The sequence below is a fragment of the Microcebus murinus genome, chromosome 26, assembly GCF_040939455.1.
Source record: "Microcebus murinus isolate Inina chromosome 26, M.murinus_Inina_mat1.0, whole genome shotgun sequence".
In the NCBI taxonomy this organism is placed as follows: Eukaryota; Metazoa; Chordata; class Mammalia; order Primates; family Cheirogaleidae; genus Microcebus; species Microcebus murinus.
This window is the reverse complement of record NC_134129.1, coordinates 3,087,169-3,108,035: the sequence shown is the minus strand read 5'-3', so window position 1 is coordinate 3,108,035 and position 20,867 is coordinate 3,087,169. Positions and strand designations below refer to the sequence as shown.

The window sequence follows — 20,867 nt, the reverse complement described above, 5'->3', positions numbered from 1 at the left end:
TATGTTGTACCCAATTATTTTCCATAACATTTTTTAATGGGCTTTGAATTCAAGTTGTTATTTGACCTTAAGAAAGCAAAGTCATATCAATCTAGAGTCTTAATATTGTATCAGAGGTTCATTAATCACATGAAGTACATATTTATAAAGAGAACTACATTTTTATAACAAAAATAATCAATCTAGTTTAAACTGAAACTATGAGTGAAAGGAAGATAAAGACGACATCATATAAAAGGCTTTAGTTTTGAATCTTACCCTATTTAAATCGTGGGATGGGGGGGTTAACTGAGTGACATCTGGTGGAGGAGCTGAAAGCAAGTTGTTAGGATAGTCCAAAAGATAGCACACAACACTTGTATGTCCACCTTTTGCTGCTTCTATCAACATAGTTGAGCCATCCTGAAAGAGTAAACGTGGAAGGGAAAAAAAGTAAAAATTATGAGTTAATTTACAGAATCAATAAGGAAGATTAAACAGGTTCCAGACACATTAAAATAAAGAATACTTTCCTCTAACCAAAAAGGAGAAAATTAATACTTAGAATGGCATTAAAAATGAAACTTGTAGATGCTATTCTGTAATGTTCAATAGTGAAGAATTTACAATGTTGCCTGAAACATATGAGTTACATACTTTTAAACGGTGAGTAGGATCTGCCCCATGAGCCAAAAGTAGTTCTACCACTGCCAGATGACCCCCTGCACAAGCCAGGGACAGTACAGTATGGTCATTATTAGCTGTGGTTCTGTTCACATTTGCTCCTAAAACAGACAAGCATGGAAAATCATGTTAGTAACATGGCTTTTCTTAAAATTATGGTAAATTTAAAAATCATAAAGAGTAGAGAGAATAGGATAATGAAGCCCCACATACCCATTACCCAGCTTCAACGATTATAAACACACGGCCAATCTCGTTTCACATATACCCACATCAATTCTCCTTTCCCATCTTGAATTATTCTAAAGCAAATCCCAGACAAACATGATATAATTTCATCCATAAATATTTCAGTATGTACCAGTAAAAGATATCAAAAGTATCTATTACTCCTAATATAATCACTGTATGAAAAAGTAAAATACAAAATTTTGTTTATATTTTAAGTTCTTCAGTAGAAAAGATGACTAAAACCAAATAAAAATAAAACACCCTGCACTTTACAGGTTAAATATGCAAAGAACTGACCAGAATGGAAAGTAAAAGTAGTACTATCTTTTTTTATTAGGAAATATCTGAGAATAAAAGTAGGAAATATCTGAGAATAAAAACAGCCCGCCACCCCCACTCCATGAATCTATCCATGACTCAGATTACTGTGCTAGGTAATATGGGAAATGGAAATAGAAGAAACTAGAATCAAATTCATTAAAATTAACCAAAGAGAGGAGATGGCAATTATGTACATAATTCCTTTCTTGATAATACTGTGTTATATATTACAAGTGATTGTTCAAAATGCCTCTAAAATAATTTGACCAGCAAGTTATTTCTGATTTATTTTACCTATAAACAATTAAAAACTTGAGATTTCTTCCGTATTTTTAGGAAGAAAATGATATACAATTGTCTCTTAAAATTGTATATGGTCTATGTATAGTTTTTCTTTTATTAATGTGGAATCAAAAGTATAATCTATAATCTCTTATACTTAAGAATATAATGAACTCCACATGAAAACTGTTTCAACCAGAACTTATGCAGTAAACACCTAACAAATAATTTAAAGGAAGCAATATGCTCCTTTTTATTTTATCTGGTCATTAAAGTCTCTAGTATCAAACTAGAATTATTGACCATGATGGAAAACCCTCAGCCATTTTGCCATATTTGTCATATTTCAATTGTGAACATTTTTGTATTATATTTATAACCATCTCTCTATATTTTATAAAGAAGGAAACTTAGGCCCAGGGAAGTGTACAGTAGGAAAGTTATTTGTCACAAATTTCTCAGTGGCAAAAATATCCTAAAAATCCAGGTTTCAAGATAATATCATATTACATAAACGTAAGAGACTTTAAGTTACCTAAACCCTCTAAGTTTTACATAGGGGAATTTTTCCTTATAGAAGTGTTTCTCAACACGGGTGCTATGTGTTACGACAATTCTTTGTAGTTTGGAGCTGTTATGTGCCTTGCAGGAGGTTTATCAACCATCCGCTCATGAAATGTCAGCAGTATCCTTCCTTATGTAATACCCTCAAAAATGCCCTTTACCCCTCAATTTCAAAACACCTGAGAACAGAGGCAGACATTTTGGGAAAAAACTGCTGCTTTATACAAACCTACCTTTACTAATTAAGAACTGAACAGTACAAACATGACCAGCTCTTGCAGCTTTCATTAAAGGAGTTCTTCCACCTTCAGATTCATGTTCCTGTTTAAAAAATACAGACTTAATTGATATTTAATTGCTAGTGGACACTTTCTTTTTCATGAAAATAAATCAAAAGAGTTGGATTAATTTCTGAATCTAGATATACTAAATATCAAACTTTGAAGCAAATTAAATACATTTTTAAATTTAAAAAAATCTGAAATTAGAAATATATTCTATGGAAAAAATTTTAAGAAATTAGAGTTATAGTCATGTGATCATGACACCCTCATCTAAATCCACCTAACTAATTGTTTCTCTCTTTCTCTACACAAAGGATTGTGGAACTTGAATAGCGTATGGTACTCTTAGCACAGCCCTCCCCACATAATCAATATGGTTAGCATTGTCCTCATCCATTCCAAGTGACTTTCTTTTACTTAGTTTCTTTTACTTAGATAGTTCCTATCTCTATGAATTTCAGTAAGTGCAACACTTCTCTCTCTTTATAGACTTCCTATTATCTCTATTTTACCTTATATAAAAATGATAAGACTAAGGATAATTTAAATATTTCTCAAACCCTCGATTATGTTACTATAGCTTTTTGGGTTTCAAAAGGATGGAGATTCTATCGCAGACCTATGATTACTGAGTAAATGAGAACACTGTTGGATAAATTTTCAGATCTTAAAAAAATAAAGATTTGAGAAAAAATATCTTTTGTAAAGAATTTTATATTTCCTTTTTTTAAAAAGGTTAACATTTACATCTAATGAACAACTTTTGATTTTCCTCTTAAACCATCCTCTAGGTTGTTTTAGTTGCCATAACTAAGCAAGTACTAATGATTACATTGCTATACATTTTATAGCCACTGTGGTAAACACTGGATATATAGTTACTAAGCTGAAGAAGCTTGAAGTCTAACAAGGGAGACATACGCATACAACTAAATAGACTTTAACTTGTGTAATAAGTGCTTCAAGAGTTGTACTAACACATGCAGAGCTAAGAGAGGCCACAATAGTGATCTAATTCAAGCCTCACTTTTCATAAATAAGGAAAGTTAAATAAATTATTAAGTTTATGAAACTAGTTACAGGAGGAGCTTGTTTCTGTCTATATGTGAATTTCTGCATAAACTATGAAGGAAAGCACATCTGCATATTAATCTCAAAATCTCAGCTCCATGAAAATATGGGTGTTTACATTTTAACTAAAATCTACCTTTGGGATAGTCCTCCTACTTCCCATAGACTAAATAGGAAGACTAGCTATCCTACCCATACATGTTTGCATTATGCTTCCCTACCTCTTAGGCTGCACTCATACTTCTTTTTCCAACTCTTTTACCACAACATTGCCATATCTACCTTTCCAAACCTTACCCAGCCCCAAATATAACATCTCAGATGACCACTTTACCTCTTCTAAGCTTCTTTACTCTCTGCATTTTCCCTATGACATCTCTTATAATGACATCAGTATTTATTTCACCTATGTTTATTAAATTATAAACTACCTGAAGAAAAAGAATATTTATGTTTTTAACTCTTATTACTTAATAATGCTCTTAACATGTAGACACAATTTACTTCCTAAGATATACTGAAATGCCTCTAAGCCACATTTCCCTTTTTTAATACAAAATTAAAAAAGCTTCTGAAAATAGCTAATACCTAAGGGAAATTTAATTTGTATTAATATTTCTAACACAAAATTTTCTTTTCCGTAGGCTATGAGGAGTAGTGGATTGGATAGTCCTATCAAAAAAGGAGAACAAGAATGAACACTAAACAGCATAGGAAAAAAGGGTGACTAAATGAGATAAAGAACAGCAAAAAGGCCAACATAAAATTAGCAGTAAAGAAACACCTTTTGTCTAGAATCCCATAATTTAAAAGTATCTTGTCTTATTTTTAAATATTAGGATTTAATAAGTGACACAGCTTACCAGATCTGCTCCTGCCTGAAGTAAGACATCTGCTACATCAGTATGACCATTTTCACAGGCATATGTTAGTGCTGTATCCCCCGTTGCTGTTGTTGCATGAACATTAGCTCCTGCAGTAGCGTTAACAAAAAATACATAGACTTATTTAAACAACCAAATGACATAAATTATGCACACAGAAATTTCTCTAGATAAACCATATCTCCTCAAATCAAATAACCTTATTCATTTCTAGAAACAGAATATTTGCAGCATCTTTAAAAGCAAAAAGGAAAAAGAAAAAAACTACAAATAAAACTGCTTGAGATAAAAGCTACAAATACAACAAAAATCAGTAAATTATTCAGAATACATACATATTACACTTGTTATACATATTCACTGTATCATAACATAAAAATACTTACATTAGAACATTTTTACTTAATCATGTAAAAAACTTCTTCCAAATGCAAAAATGCCTACCTGCAGCTAGTAAGTATTTAACTAATTCCAAATGACCCTCTTGAGCAGCTTCCATTAAAGGAGTAGAACACCCTAGTTCTATATCAGCTCCTGCCTTAATCAGAAAGTCTGCCACTTCCAGAAAGCCTCCGCAACAAGCCAGAGTCAAGGCAGTTTCTTGAGTTTCTTCTGTCTGTGCGTTGATATTTGCTCCTAAAATAAAGATTCTAATTATTTAAAGAAAGTCATTAACTTATTCTAGAGATAAGCAAAATATGATTGTTTCATAATAAACTATGTCTCAAAAATGAATGTTTAGTATTACTATACTAAGTAAGAAAAAGCCTCTCCCTTACTCCTGAGGCAGTAAATAAAACCACATCCACTAGTCCACATTTGATGTGCACAGCTGGAATATTATTTATGCAGCCAAAAGTTAAAAGTGATAAAAAGGACTCAGAAAAATAAGCTACATCCCCTTATAATGATTCAAAATGATGATAATGACACTGACGACGGTGATGATAGTAATAGCTAACATTTAATAAGCACTTACTATTTGCCAGGCAGTATACAAAGCAGTTTCCAAATTGTTTAGGTATTACTATCAGCTCCATTTTACAGCTAAGGAGATTGAGGTTAATTAACTTACCCATGGTCACAACATTATCACCATCATCATTACTACCACCACTGAAGCTAATGCTTAACAGGCACTATACGACAAGCACTGTGCTACAAGCTTTATACGTATGTATTAACTGTCACAACCACCCTACAAATGAGAAAAACTGAGGCACAAAAGGTTACAAACTTGCCTAAAGCTACAAAATTGGCAAGCAGTGGAGTTGTGATTCAAATTTAGTAAGTCCACTCTAAAATCTATGCTTTTCAAAAACTAGTCAAGATTACCTCTAAATAAAAACAAAAGTTTTTTTAAAAAGTGTTGCTCCTCTTAAACTTGCCCCAACAAAAACTTTATTACTACTACAAGAAAAATAAAATCAGGCTACAAAGATGAGAAATTACTTCTAAACTTAAGGTATCTTAAGACAGTAAAGTAATTGTTTCCCTTTTTCCGAAAGAAAAGTTTAGTACGTACTAAGCTCCTTAACAGCTTCTGATGTGCATTCTTATACTCTCATCAAGTTAGTCCTTTTGGCACGGCTTCCCACACTGTTTTTTGAAACATTAGATCTATCAAATATTTATTAATAGGTATTCTGCCCCCAAAGGAATTAATTCCCTTGATATATTACCTTTAGAAATGTTGAATCTCTCATACTCCCCTACTTAACGAGCAAGTCTATGCCAACTCCATTTCTGTTTTTTGTTCACATGGCACATGACAACCCTGAAAGCTCTATATTTAAAAAATTCATCTGATTTTGTTTAGCACAGCATGGAAGCTATTTTCACAGCAAATGCTTTATCATTAGATTAGGTAACAAAATCTCATTGCAAATCTACTAGAAAGGTAGGTAAAACAGTGAAATTCAATTTTATAAAATTATACTGTTAGGTTTTATGCATTAATATTTCATCATCTTGATTGATATGGTTACCTTGGCCTAGAAGTAATGCCACCATTTCTTCATGTCCTTCACGAGCTGCTTCCATCAATGGTGTATAACCTTCATCATTGACCTCTTCCAGGCTAGCTCCTCTTTCAATAAGTAAAGCCGCAAGTTCCACATGCCCACCACATGCAGCCAAAGTCAACGGTGACTCAAATGAATCAGCAGGCATGTTCACTTGGGCACCACTGTCAAGCAGTAACCTAGCTACTTCAACATGGCCATCCTAATCGTAATGCAATTAAAAAATTAAATCAGCACCATTAAAAATAACTTGAATAATTTAAAGACTTCTCAATTACTATTCAATAAAGTTCATTGATCTCCATTGAAATAAGAATTAATCTACATTTAACAGTTGGGTAAATCAATATTTATTGTATTCTGCTTATACTTTTAGTATAAAGGAGGAAATAGAAGCGAATAATATAAAACAAGTAGAAAAATAATACCTTCAAATCAAGAAATTTATTAATCAGGAAAGAAAATAGTATATAAAATAAGGTCATACTGTGAGACTGTAGATAATATCAACACTGCATGGTATAAACTTAAATGCTAAAGAATAAAGTTCAGAGAGGGAGAGTAGGATTTTCATAAAAATCTGTAAAACTATGCAAACTTTTGATTATGTAGAAAAATAAAATTACAATAATTTTTGGAGATTATTGGGGGATCCATGATGTGTCAGGGGATCACAATATATACATGGTATTTTGCTGTTCATCATTCAAATGCCAGTGACATTAAGAAAAAGAAAAGGACACATAGGAACTACAGTAATTGGGTATTGAGCAGGTGTGAAGGGGTAGGGGGGCGGGTATATACATACATAATGAGTGAGATGTGCACTATCAGGAAGATGGTCACGCTGGAAACTCAGACTTGTGGGGGGAGGGGGAGAAGGGCACTTTTTGAAACCTTAAAATTTGTACCCCCATAATATGCCGAAATAAAAAAAAAAAAAGAAAAAGAAAAGGAAGTTTTCTTATTATCTTCTTTCTCTGTTACTGGTCACTCTTTTCCACAGCTTTCCTAATTACTGGCAACTTCATGGCTCTCTTTTCCCTTCTTTTTTAACTTTGATAATTTTTCCCCCTTCTATATATTACCACAGTCATTTCATCTTCCTTTGAACATGTCATGCCCATTTTTGCCTCCATGTCTGTCAGATTACACAACTCTACTGTCTTATTGCTATGGTTACTTTGCTATTTCTTCAATTCTGAATCTCCTGCCTGCATAATCAACTCCTACAATTCCATAAGTCCAGTTGAAACTCTGAATATTTTAGCAAGCCTTCAAATGTCTGGCTCTTACTAATATCTTTCATTTACTTAAACCATGTACTTCTGATGCATGTTGGTTAGTTCTACAAAATATTCCATTTTAATTTCTTGATTTACACATAGGGTATTTCCCCAGTGGGGGATGGCAAGGATGATTAAATATCCTTACCATGGGGAACTGTGAAAACTATTACTGTTAATAGTATTACTGATGTGATTTACACATATTACCTTAGGTAATTCTCATAACAACCCAAGAAATATTATACTCATTTTGCAGATGAGGAACTCAAAAGTAGTGAAGAAAACTTGTATTTGTTCAAAAACAATTTACTAAAGCAAACACTAAAATGGCAATAAGGAAAATAATAGATAAGTTTTAAACGACTATTTAATTGTTTAAAACTTAGTAAATAAAATCTAACATCCTTTCAATAATCATTCTCTGAAGGGAAGTTGACACAAGAAACTTCAAATTCCTTTGGGGTCTTTTCCTGCTTTGGCATGCTTTCCTTGTAAAACTAGAATCTTACTCTGATCTATCTCCATGTCATAAATCATAAACCCAGATACAAAGGTGTAAGAGTACTATTATGACCCCTTCCTAAGTACAAACTCTAGTCTAGAAAAATAATCCAGGGCTCAGAAAAGACCATGAGACAAAGGGGAAACTATATAACACAATTAATAGTCTACTTTTAAATTATTCTTTAATTAATTTACTGGTTTGAGAAACATGTTATGCATAGTATTATATACATACTATGGCTTATATTTTCCCCTTTAACAGCCTCGATCTACCTTCAAAAATCTCACTTTTGTACCAATTAGATAAAACCAATATAGAGTTATATGAGACTAAGGGGAAAAAAAGGAGGTAGCACTGTAAAGTTTCAGAAAGTAACTTTGAAAACTACCAATAATTCACACAGCTAAAGTCCTGCTCCATAATAAGGTTATGATAAAAAGAATCTTAGCACCCAAGGAAAAGGCATTCATTGTATACTTGCTCTGTCTCTCTCTACCTGATATATAATATATTTTGCGTATGTATTTCACCAATCTTACCATGCAAGCCTCCATTAAAGCAGTGTGCATTTCATCTGTTTTATGCTCTTGATCCGCGCCTGCTTCCAAAAGAAACCGGACCATCTCTAAGTGTCCTAAACCAAAAGTGTACAAGATTACTTAAAAATATTTTATTATCCAAAAAAAAATTTTTTAAAATTAGAATAGTCTTAGAAGTTATTTTTAACTCATAGCATTAAATTTATAAGCATAATTAAAGTCAACTGCAAGCCACCCTCAACCGTCAAACACAAATTATACAGATGATCTTGATGTTCTACTCTTTATCCTATTGCCCTAAAAACTGCTGCTACTAGAATCCCTGCTATAGTTAAACAAAGATGCCATTAAAATCCAATGCACGATATCCCCTCTACAAACCATTAAGAGCACAGGCATGCTATAGTTATCTTATCCATGCTATGGAATAAACTAGGTTTATAAACAAGTAGCTTGGAATGATAATCATTCAAGTTACTTCTATGAGGAAATGTGTTTTAAGTTTCAATAAAAAACCCTTTTAAAAACAATGTTCTTGTAAATTGGCAACTCCATGTATAAAAGCATTCTTGAAACCACATCATTTAATTTATATTTATTTGGATATAAACATACATATATACACAGATACACATATATTTATGCAGTTTCAAATAAACCATATGCTTTAGTTCAGATAAAGATACCTTATGAGCAGTTAAAATGCAGAAGAAAAACTATTAATTTAAAAAGGACTTCAGATTTTATGGAAGAAACAACAGAAAAATGACTTCATTTTTTTCCAGCTTTATTTGTAATCAACTACAGTCAATTCTTAAGTCAACTGAGGACGGGGGGAGGATGGATAATGTAGTCATACGTAAATAGTTAAAATTTACTTTAATGAGTAAATACAGTATCTGCCACATCTTGTATTTGCTAACTGCCTATCTCCCTTTTCCTCTCTGTCATTCTCTCCTCCCAACGATCCATATTAATGCTCAGTCTCACCCGAGTTCTCTACCTTCGCCATCTCCTCCTTATTAATCTACATCCTAGGAAACCTCACCAGAAATAGAGGAAAGAAAGAGGGTCCTTTGATCCCTGGGAATAAGAGGGATGTTCTCCACCAGTTCTATCCAGCTTCTAATTAAAGCCTGCAAGCCCCCACCTCAGATGTCCCTTTTGGAAAGCAGAGTAGGGCTACAAGCAAAGGGAAAAATAAGTAGCCCCATATCAAAGCTTTCTGGCCAGCTGGGAATCAGTAGTGAAATGCAGCCAGTTCAGGATCTACAGTATTTGTGAAAAGTGAGAGCTACCCAATCAGCCCACCTGAAGGTTTCATTCTTCTCCTCCCAATGAAGATCAGCCTCTGCCTAATTACCAAAGAGGGCCAGGGAAGAGACCTCAGCTGTGCTCCCTATATAAAACTCTGTTAACATCAGATAATCAAAAGCACTTTAAATAAAACATATTTTTCAAATTTAATTTAAATTTTAATCATTTTTGCATCTAAACATTATTTTCACATATTTTTAAAGGAAATTTTCCCAAAAGACCTCATACAACCGTGGCCACTCTTAAATAGAAAAAAACAAAACACCACCAGCCCTAGGACTAGAGTGAGAAAATCAAAACCCAGGGTACAAAACTTAAGGAGGCACTCATTCACAAGCTTATGCAAATGAAGGGACAACCTTTGAGAGTGAGTGCCTCCTTAAATTGTGTACCAGGCCTTAAAAGAGCTTTTTCTTGATTCCTCGGGGCCAAGAATTTATCAGTTATTTTATGACACAAATATGGCACAGATGCAGATGGTATGAAATACTGAAATGAATGGCTATGAAGACACAAAATCTCAGGACATTTGCTTTTTTTTCTTGTTAAACAAAAAGTTCCTTAAAGTAAAACATCTTACTTAACCACTTTGGTACGGCGCTCACCAGCTGCGAAACCTTGCCCACAGCCGGCACTCATAGTCCGCACGATAGTTTGTGCTGTGCATTGACGATGAATCCGTTTTGCTCTTGTGTGATGAGGAAAGCTTGAAAGCACTGAAAGCTTGTTTTACTTTATAGGCAGCTTTACTTGTAACGTAAATCAGAATAGGTAACATATACATATATGTTTTTATTACGTTATTTTTAAATGTTCACAATTTTATTTTGATAAATGAAAAATTAGAAAAGTCTTATCACGGCTATCTGCTAAAGTCGATGCTCGGCTGTATGCCTTCACATCACGGCTGTCGGCTAAAGTTGCTGTGCCCATTCATCTGTGGCTATCGACTACAGTCGATACTCGGCTGTGCGTGGTCATCTGCGGCTGTCAACTATAGTCGACGCTCGTACCGAAGTGGTTAATAGTCATTTATCTGTCATATATGTAGAGTCTGAAAAATGTTTGGAATCTAGAGCATCAAATACCTGCAGACCAAGTAACTTTCTAGGCAATTTTCTAGTCTGTCAAAAGGAGAGTATTTTCTATATTATCAGTATTTTCAGGCTGGTTGACATCATTTAAAATATCGTGAACATACTCTATACCAGGCAAAATATTCCCAACATGCAAAACCATTATAAAGTATGGTTTGTATTAAAGTAACTGTTTCTGATAAAACAACTGAACAAATTGTAATTTTTCACTGGTAATATTTATCATGTTTAGTCTATATTTTAAAAGTTTATGTATTAAACATGAACCCTGAAACACTTAAAAACACTTATTTAATATTTAATTATATATCATACTATTATGTTTTAGTTTTTATTTTAATTTAAAAACCAAATCATATAAAATAATTATAATTTCATGTGTTCAAAACTTTGTTTCAGAAAAGGTTTATACTATACCTTTGTAACAAGCTAATGTAAGGGCACTCTCTTTAAATTCATTGGAATGCGTATTAATGCCAGCCCCATTTTCTAGCAGCAATCTGGCTACTTCCACATGTCCAGCACTTCCAGCTTCCATAAGGGGAGTATGACCATTTTCGTTATGGTCCTCAATACTAGCACCGGATTCCAAGAGCACCTTTACAACATCTACATAGCCTCCAGCACAAGCATATGTAAGTGCTGTATTGCCTATTTTAATGAGGAAAAACAAAAAGACATCAATATAAAATATCAAAATAAAATAAAGCATCTAATTTACATGAAGAAAACTGAAAGACTATAATCAAATAAATATCAAATAATACATTTTCTGTATTTTTATATCAAATAATACTTATATAATTCTTTCCTATTGCATTTTATCTTTCTGAAATTAACTCCCTATCCTGCTTTTCCATTTAAAGAGTCAAATATGTATGGAAAATCAGATATACTTATCAAGACTATAGAGTTGTAAAAGAACCGAGTAATTCTTCCCTGAAACTAACTTTTCTCTTTCTGATGAGAAAAAAGTTGCTTGTTTTAACTTTAATCAGAGAAATGTTTCACAAGCTTAATTCTGTTATTTTTATGATTTCAACTTAAAATTATTCATCATATACATATCTTATACCATTCCTTTTAATCATATATATTTGTTTTCACTACAACTTCAAATACTAGTTAACTGATCAAAGTTGAAGTATTCAAAAACATTCTTTCTTGATAAAAATTTCCCATGTTTCAAGCAAAATCAACTTTCTGGATAAAATGAGAATTTCTAAAACTCCTTCAAACAAGAATATGTAGACCTTAAAAATGATTAAAAACACCTAATAAACTTGAAAAATTTAAATAAAAATACATAAAATATGTTTTCATATAATTTTAGAACTTTTATACAAATCCATCTAGGCCCAAGTTTGGGGAAAAAAATTGTTTTGGCTAAAGTGATACTCTTGTGTGGCACCATGTTTTCGTAATATTAATACTTTTTCTATAGGCTACAATTTAGCAAGTGTAAGGAATGATGGACTGTCCCTCTGTCCCACATTCTTTTTTCTTTAGAGACAGAGTCTCACTCTGTTGCCCAGGCTAGAGTGTCGCAGTGTCAGCCTAGCTCACAGCAACCTCAAACTCTTAGGCTCAAGCAATCTTTCTGCCTCAGCCTCCAGAGTAGCTGGGACTACAGGCATGCGCCACCATGCCCGGCCAATTTTTTCTATATATATTTTTAGTTCTATATATATTTTTATTATTTATAATTTTTCTATGTATATAATTAATTTCTTTCTATCTTTAGTAGAGACGGGGTCTTCCTCTTGCTCAGGCTGGTCTTGAACTCCTGAGCTCAAACGATCCACCCATTTCGGCCTCCCAGAATGCTAGGATTACAGGCGTGAGCCACCACGCCGGGTCCTGTCCCATATTCTTTTATTCTCCCTATCTTCTCTCTCCTTCTCCCCTGAAAATCCTGGGTTTAAGAGCTGTAGCCCACACCTCTCCATTTCCAAGATGGTGGTCCCACTAACTGAGTCAGTGTTTTAAACTAATCTAAAAGAATCTAAAAGGCCAAGTTGCCCTCATAAACAAAATATGAGAAAGTGAATTAAAATATATTATATATCCTTTAAACCTCATACACAGACTTACATAAATGTGCAGGACTTCTAATAAATAAGAGAACTGATCACATTCATGTGAAACAATTATTACTAAAGGATGTTACTATTTAGCAAAATTGAAAAAGAAATGTGCAGGACCTGTTGAAGACTGTGCATTGACATCAGCTTTATGAGCTAGCAGCAACTTCACAATTTTGACATGTCCTCCATTAGCAGCAGCCATTAAAGGTGTAATGTCACCTTTGATTCCCCTATCTTCCACATTTGCATGCATTGCCAACAAAACCTTATGAAAGAAAAATGAATTTTAAAGGATATTAGAAAACGATAATTTCATCAAAAAATTCTGAAGACATATATTTACATAAGATCCACCTAGTCATATCATAGTAAAAAAGCCAATAAGAACACAAAACCTATCTAACAATAACTATTTGTTGAAATGAACCAATGGCTAAAAGGATTTATTTCATTATTTCTTTTTTTTTTTTTTTTTTGAGACAGAGTCTCACTTGTTGCCCAGGCTAGAGTGAGTGCCGTGGCGTCAGCCTAGCTCACAGCAACCTCAAACTCCTGGGCTCAAGCAATCCTTCTGCCTCAGCCTCCCGAGTAGCTGGGACTACAGGCATGCGCCACCATGCCCGGCTAATTTTATATATATATACATTAGTTGTCCAATTAATTTCTTTCTATTTATAGTAGAGACGGGGTCTTGCTCTTGCTCAGGCTGGTTTCGAACTCCTGACCTCGAGCAATCCGCCCGCCTCAGCCTCCCAGAGTGCTAGGATTACAGGCGTGAGCCACCCCGCCCAGCTTATTTCATTATTTCTTTACTAAGGAGGACAAAGTTTAAAAAAGCTTTATTTTCATAAACAAACCTGTGCAAGCTCATAGTATCCAGCAGAACAAGCTAAACAAAGGAGGCTCTCCCCTTCCTCAGTATGTTCATTTACACTCCGCCCTTCAATGAGGAGCTTTCGCACAGCATTTACATCACCTTCTGAACAGGCTTCTGCCAAACTGCGGCTATGATGGGAAGAATACTGTTAATATCAGGATATTAAGAATACTAAAAAAATGCACAGCGTAAGTATTGGTTTTTGATGTTAACCTTGACAGTAGTGCTAAACAAGAATGATTCTTTTAATATGATTCATAACAAAACACTAAAAATGATTGAGTACATTGAGTTTTAACCTACAAAGAAATGTCATTAAATTAAAAGTACCAATATTCCTAAATGTTTTCAGTTATGCAGGTGAAAGTCTAATTTACCATGAGTGGAAAAATAACGTAAAATTATAAAATATAAAATTTTATAGAAATCACACACAAAATATAGGTTATAATTATATTTATTTTGTTTGGTCACTAGAATATTTATATTTTACAAAATTTAATTAAAAAGTGCAAAATGGACAAAACTCATATTAAATACAAAAACCTATGAGTCCTTCCATCAAGTAAAGGGAAATCAAATAGAAAAGATGCGAGAATGTAGTATTAATAAATAAATGATAAGAGTTTTTAAAAGAAGTATTTATTTATATTTTAGGGCAAGTCTCAAAAAAATCCAGGCAAGGAAAAAGCTAAATTCAGCAAAAAGAGAGTAGAAAAAGTGGAGTACCTAACAGACAATTAGACTGAGACTAAAGTTTATGCCCCGTAAACCTCCCATAATAATTCTAACTACAGAGATTTCTAAAGATTCTCAAGTTTTTAGATAAAATTCATTGTAAAACTAAATCAAGAGCAATTAATATTTTCTTTATTTTAAATATAAGTCAATTCTTACATTACCCTCTTGAAACATGGCCCTGTCACTTCAGTTATTAATGGCACCCATGGATAACCACTTTACTGTACCTCTGTTATTGCCACCACCTAGATTTAAGACCATGATTTTTAGCCTAGATACAGCAAAGCCTCCTCACCAGTCTCCCTGCTTTCACCTTTGCTCTCCCCTTCAGCCTCTTTTCAACAAGGCAGCCAGATAGAATTATTTAAAGGAAAGTAGATCATGTCACTTCTCTGCTCAGAACCCTTCACTGGCCTCTAATCTCACTCATAATAAGAGCCAAAATCCTTGCAAGACCTACTCAGTGGCAGGGTACCATATCCCTCTTTCCTTTTACTTCTCTGGCTTCATCTCCTATTCTCTCACCCTTATTCTTTCCACTACGGCCACACTGGCCTTCTTGCTATTCATCAAATATGCTAAACAAACACTAACCTCAAAATACTTGAGGTTATTTGCAACAAGATACTTGCTGTCGCTATGCCAAGACAGCTTCTCTCCTAGACAGAGCTTACTGCTTTACAACCTATTTCAGGTCTTTACTAAAAAGTCATTATTTTAAGTAAAGACTTTACAGACCATCCTATTAAAATACAGCATGACCTCTGCTATGGTTTGAATACGTGCCCCCTCCAAAACTCATGTTGAAATTTAATCCTCAATGTGACAGTATTGAGAGGTGGGGCCTGTAAGAAGTGATTGGTCATGAGGGCTATGCTCTCATGAATGGATTAATGGGTGTTCATGGGAGTGGGACTGGTCGCTTTATAAGAAGAGGAAGAGAAACCTGAGCTAGCACACTCAGCCTTGTCACCATATGATGATGCCCTGTGCTGCCTCAGGACTATCTGCAGGGAGTTCCTACCTGCAAGAAGGGTCTCAGCAGATGCGGCCCCTCAATCTTGGACTTCTCAGCCTCCATTAAGTGTAAGAAATAAATGCTTTTTCTTTATAAATTACTCAGTTTCAGGGACTCTTAAGCAACAGAAAATGAACTAAGACAACCTCCAACCCAAACACTGCCCTAGTACTTCCTCACTTACTTTTTTCCTCACAGTTCTGACCACTGTGTGCCATACTACACATTTTATTTGTTAACTATATTGTCCCCTTATCAAAAGTGAAAGTCTCAATAAGCACTTAATAAGCCTCTCAAAATTTAAGTTTCTCATTTCATATGACACTGACAGTCCCTAGATCCAATACTCTCTGTTTAACAAGTTTAGCACAAATCCTTCCCATAAGACATTTATTGTCTTTAAGAGTATACCTTTTGTGTCTTTCAATGTAGTGTCTCTCTCCCTCTCTGTGTCTCATTCTTTCTGTCTCATCATGCATATAATCACCCTAATCTACTTTATCATTTGGATTTTTCATTCAATTTCCATATAGCTAGCGTTTGCTAGCTTTAAAGCAACCTTACAGGATCTACTTGAGCAACAGTTGAATTTCAGAACTTGTGAGGAAAGGCCATATGAAATCTGGCACATGGCACTGCACTAAAATAGTAGAAAATCTGGCACATAACACCCATAGCACTTAACTCCACCATATTTCTCAAGCTTTGTTGAATAAATATGATTGTGCCAAACACGTTCCATATATTATTTAGCTCATAAATTCCAATACTTTCTTTAAAAAATCTACGACTTTTTACTTTTCTATTCTATTTCCTGTTTGAACTAGATTCAATAGCCCCCCTAGGTGTTTACGATTTTCTCTTGCCAATCTTGGCAGGCACCATATGAAAAAATATCTGGAAAATATCAATAATATTATAGGCTAGTTAAACTAAACATTAACTAAGAAGTACAACCCAAGGTTAACTAAAGAAGGAGAGTCAATTTATAAGAATGATAAAGTAAACTAATGAAAACACAAAAATCTAGATGAATGAGAGACCAATAAAGAGCCAAGGAAATAGCAAATGCATGCATTTGTTAATACTAAACCTCTCTTTTATGATCTTAGAAGATGTTGCATAAAAATACTACTAGACAAAAGATAATGGTTCTTTTCTAGTTGCTTCCTTGGAGTTTCTACCCATTTTACAATATACAGCCATAAAAGCATTTGCACATGAGATGATTTTTACCATATTAATATCATCAGAAAAACTGAAAACACCAAGTCACAAAATATTTACTAAGTCCTTACTAATTATAAAGTACTATATACAAGAAATTACAGGAGATACAAAAACCAAGTCACTGAACTCACTTATATTCAAGCTATAGGAACTAGATCTATGATTTTTTTTTAAACTTCATAAAATAAAAAAATAAAAGCCTACTCTTTAAAATGGTCGAAACTATACATATGAACTGGAAAATAGCATGAATAATTGAAAAGTATTTACTTCTTTGCTCCAATACATTAAAAATGCCCAAAATCTAAATAAGCAAAAGATCTGTTATAACATATTGACTAAGAATTAAGCCTCGGATTCAGACACTGGTGCTCTGTCACCTGTCACCTATTTGATCTTGATTAAATTACTTTTCTTCAGCTTGCCGCCTGTAAAATGGAAGAAAAAACAAAATCTCTGCCTTAAAAGATTTTTGTGCATATAAATAAGATGCCATGTGTTAAGTAAGTAGCACAGTACCGGGTACAGAATAAATGCTCTATTTTTATTATTTTTAAGAAAATGATTTAATACTGATCACAGGAAAAATGTACCTACTTGTCCGACTGCCCTGCATTCGCTGTGCTTTCAGCTCTCATACGGGTAAGTGCAGCAGCAGCTTCATCCAACGCACAACTGACAGACGATGTCAACCTCCGGAGCACTTCAGGATCTGCAAAGGCTTTACCATCAGCCGTGGATAATTTGCCTATTCCTATTATATTATGTTCACACCAATATGGACACAACCAAAAGGAGAAACAAAGCAAAATTCAAGTTACTTAAATCTATATATTATATGTTAACAAATAACCTCCAAATGCTACAATGGACATATATACTGTCAAACCAGCATCTTCTGAGAAATCAGTCTTCTCCAATTTTCTAATAATCTTATTTCTTCCACATGATGCATAAGTACTTGATCCTGTGATCCCTGGTGCCAGAAATGGGTCTTTGGCCTATGATGGCACAATTAGGAGTCCTCACTTAAACTTCTGTCATATCTTTGAAAGAAGAACCTATGTTCAAAGGTTGCTAAATTGGTAAGATGTGAGTCAGGAGCTATTTAGCCACTTTTATTGCCACATACAGAAAAAGACTGCCCAAAATAAAGTCAACATACAGGAGAGCGGAGAAACTGAAAAGAGAAGACAAAGTCCTGATAAAATTATTTTTGACTCATTGACGCCAACAGTGCCAGAAGCCAGCATCATCTCTATGCTTTGGTAAATGTCCACTTTTGCTTAAGAATGTTTAGTTGGGCTATGACTTATGACTAAAAATGGCCTAAAAAAGCATTATACACTATTTATAAAAGATAAGCTATATATGAGTACCTCATTTCAATTATGTCTATAACTTACTACATATACTCAAAATCCTGTCTCAATATATCATATCTAAAAATCATTCAGAAGAGCAAAAGAAAAATAATGTTAAAACACATATGGTTAGTACCCATGTGCATGAAACATAACTTTTTGTCTTTCTAGATATCCCTATAAAGCAAGCTTGCCTCTAACCTTTATTACTCTAACTCAGTGGTGCTTAATCCAAGCTGCCCACCAGCATTACCTGTAGTCCTTTTCAAAAACATAGACGCTGAACTCTCCATATCTGGAGATCTAATTCAGTATGTGGACTCTACGCATTTTAAAAGTGCTAAGGTGATTCTGATGCACAGTCAGAAGTAAAATCCTTTACCTCTAATGTTATAATGGATATTATATAACCCTGCTATTCAACATGTGGTCCATGCCCTGCTATCACTTGGGAGCTTGTTGGAAATGGAGGATCCTAGGCCCTAAGATATACTGATCCAAAACGTACATTTTTAAAAAGATCTCTAAGTGATTCAGACACACATCCAAGTTTAATGCTATTATAGGTTTTAAAACTATATAAGACAAGGTCAGGTGCGGTGGCTCACACCTGTAATCCTAGCACTCTGGGAGGCCAAGGCAGGAGGATTACTAGAGGTCAGGACTTTAAGACCAGCCTGAGCAAGAGTGAGACCCATCTCTACTAAGAATAGAAAGAAATTAATTGGACAACTAAAAATATATATAGAAATAATTGGCCGAGCATGGTGGCACATGCCTGTAGTCCCAGCTACTCGGGAGGCTGAGACGGAAGGATCGCTTGAGCCCAGGAGTTTGAGGTTGCTGTGAGCTAGGCTGACGCCACGACACTCTAGCTGGGCAACACAGTGAGACTCTCTCTCAAAAAAAAAAAAAAAAAAAGAGAGAGAGAGAGAGACCGAAAAAGGACCAGTCATTCAGTAAAAATAAACATATCTGCGGATACATATACCTTAGAATAGTGACAGGGACTCAATAATAACACGTAAGTTTGTGTTCAAAGTTTATAAAAGTTTATGCTTGCTTGCCTTTCTTTAAAAAAGAATAAAAACTAAGACATCAAATATTACATCTCCCAAAATCAAAAATAAATCTAGCAAGAAACCTTTATGATTTTTAGCTATAATAAAGTGTTCAGAGCAGTCAAAATTCACATCTGCTACAATGAACATGTGCAAAGGATCAGAATAGCCTTGGTCTGATAAGAGTTACACCTAATTTGCATCACTAATATTAAAAGTCATGCTATATTCCAAATCTGCTATAGTAATATTATTCAATAGATCCTCTTTGGTTAGTTAAGTATATTGTGGTACTATGGAGATCAAAGTCATAGATGCATTTCCACATAAGAGAGTTAGCTCTAATATTTCAGCCAATCCAGATCAGCTGTACAACAAATATTTGTCACTGATAGCAACAGGAACTAGGCAAGAGGATAGATCTGGATCATTGCTTTAAAAAAAAAAAAAAAAGAAAAAAAGAACAACAACAAAATACCCCTTAAGTCTTCATGAACTTCACGTATCTTCCTAAAGATAACTAGTTTAGTAAAGATAACTAGTAAGCAACCAAAGATATAGATGGTAACCTTTCAAATTAATAAACAGTGATCAAAAATTACTTATTCTACCTACCTGAATTACACTGACCCTTTTTTCTGTTCTTATTGAGTAATAATCAGTGAATTATAACTATATAATTATTGAGACACTAATAACTATGTAATTCTTGAGACACTAATCCGTGAAGATAAATAAAAAAGGAACATGATGACCAGACTATTCTTTCCAAATTCTGACATTTAATCAAGTGAGTGACAGAACCACAGAACTTCACATAAGTGGGCCCATTAAAATATTATCTACATTTCTGATTTTAAGATAATGGAGTAAATACTTATTTCTTCCTTTTTATTCCTCTTACAATTTACTCAAAGGAGGTCTAAAATGTAAGAGAAACTCCATCTTTAATAAAACTAAGAAAAATTTGTAAATCTAAGTTAATATTTAGGAAAACAAAATAAACAGGAGATACAACTGACTTAACAGAACAGAATAAACTGAAACACAGCTATCAAAGAGAAACAGGCTATAATCTCTATTAGCCCAGTAAGAGTCAGGAATTAGAGGTACATAGGTGAAGCTTTGATTGGAAAACAAGGAGACTAACTGCTTGTGAGGAGTTATCAGACACAAGTCTTTGTCCCTAAACTGCAAAGCCAGATGTTATTATCAAAAGAAAGCAAACTCAAAAGGCCCTGGACTAGGAGATACCAGGTACAGAAGAAGATAAGGTACTATATAAAAAAAACCATGAAGGCCTACATGATGAGCAGTGAGATCCTCAGTGCCCTTTCCCTTTTAGCTCCCAGAATTCTGGCAGCCAGGTTAATTTCCCAAGACAAAAACTGGCAGATGTGTTTCTCAAAGAAATTAAA

General features: G+C 34.0%; 1 protein-coding gene across 6 annotated transcripts in view; it reads right to left on the bottom strand.

Moving 5' to 3' along the window:
- Positions 1-20,867, bottom strand: part of ANKRD17 (ankyrin repeat domain 17) — a 158,897-nt gene that overhangs the window by 69,910 nt on the left and 68,120 nt on the right. For all 6 annotated transcript variants that reach the window (XM_012744846.2, XM_020284306.2, XM_012744875.2 and 3 more), the window contains exons 3-13: positions 17,622-17,778; positions 14,016-14,163; positions 13,276-13,423; positions 11,489-11,722; positions 8,658-8,752; positions 6,289-6,526; positions 4,745-4,936; positions 4,280-4,389; positions 2,295-2,382; positions 637-764; positions 259-402 (exon numbers count right to left, since the gene is read on the bottom strand). In XM_012744846.2, the coding sequence (XP_012600300.2) occupies positions 259-402; positions 637-764; positions 2,295-2,382; positions 4,280-4,389; positions 4,745-4,936; positions 6,289-6,526; positions 8,658-8,752; positions 11,489-11,722; positions 13,276-13,423; positions 14,016-14,163; positions 17,622-17,778 (1,682 nt within the window). The remainder of the gene's footprint in view (positions 1-258; positions 403-636; positions 765-2,294; positions 2,383-4,279; positions 4,390-4,744; positions 4,937-6,288; positions 6,527-8,657; positions 8,753-11,488; positions 11,723-13,275; positions 13,424-14,015; positions 14,164-17,621; positions 17,779-20,867) is intronic.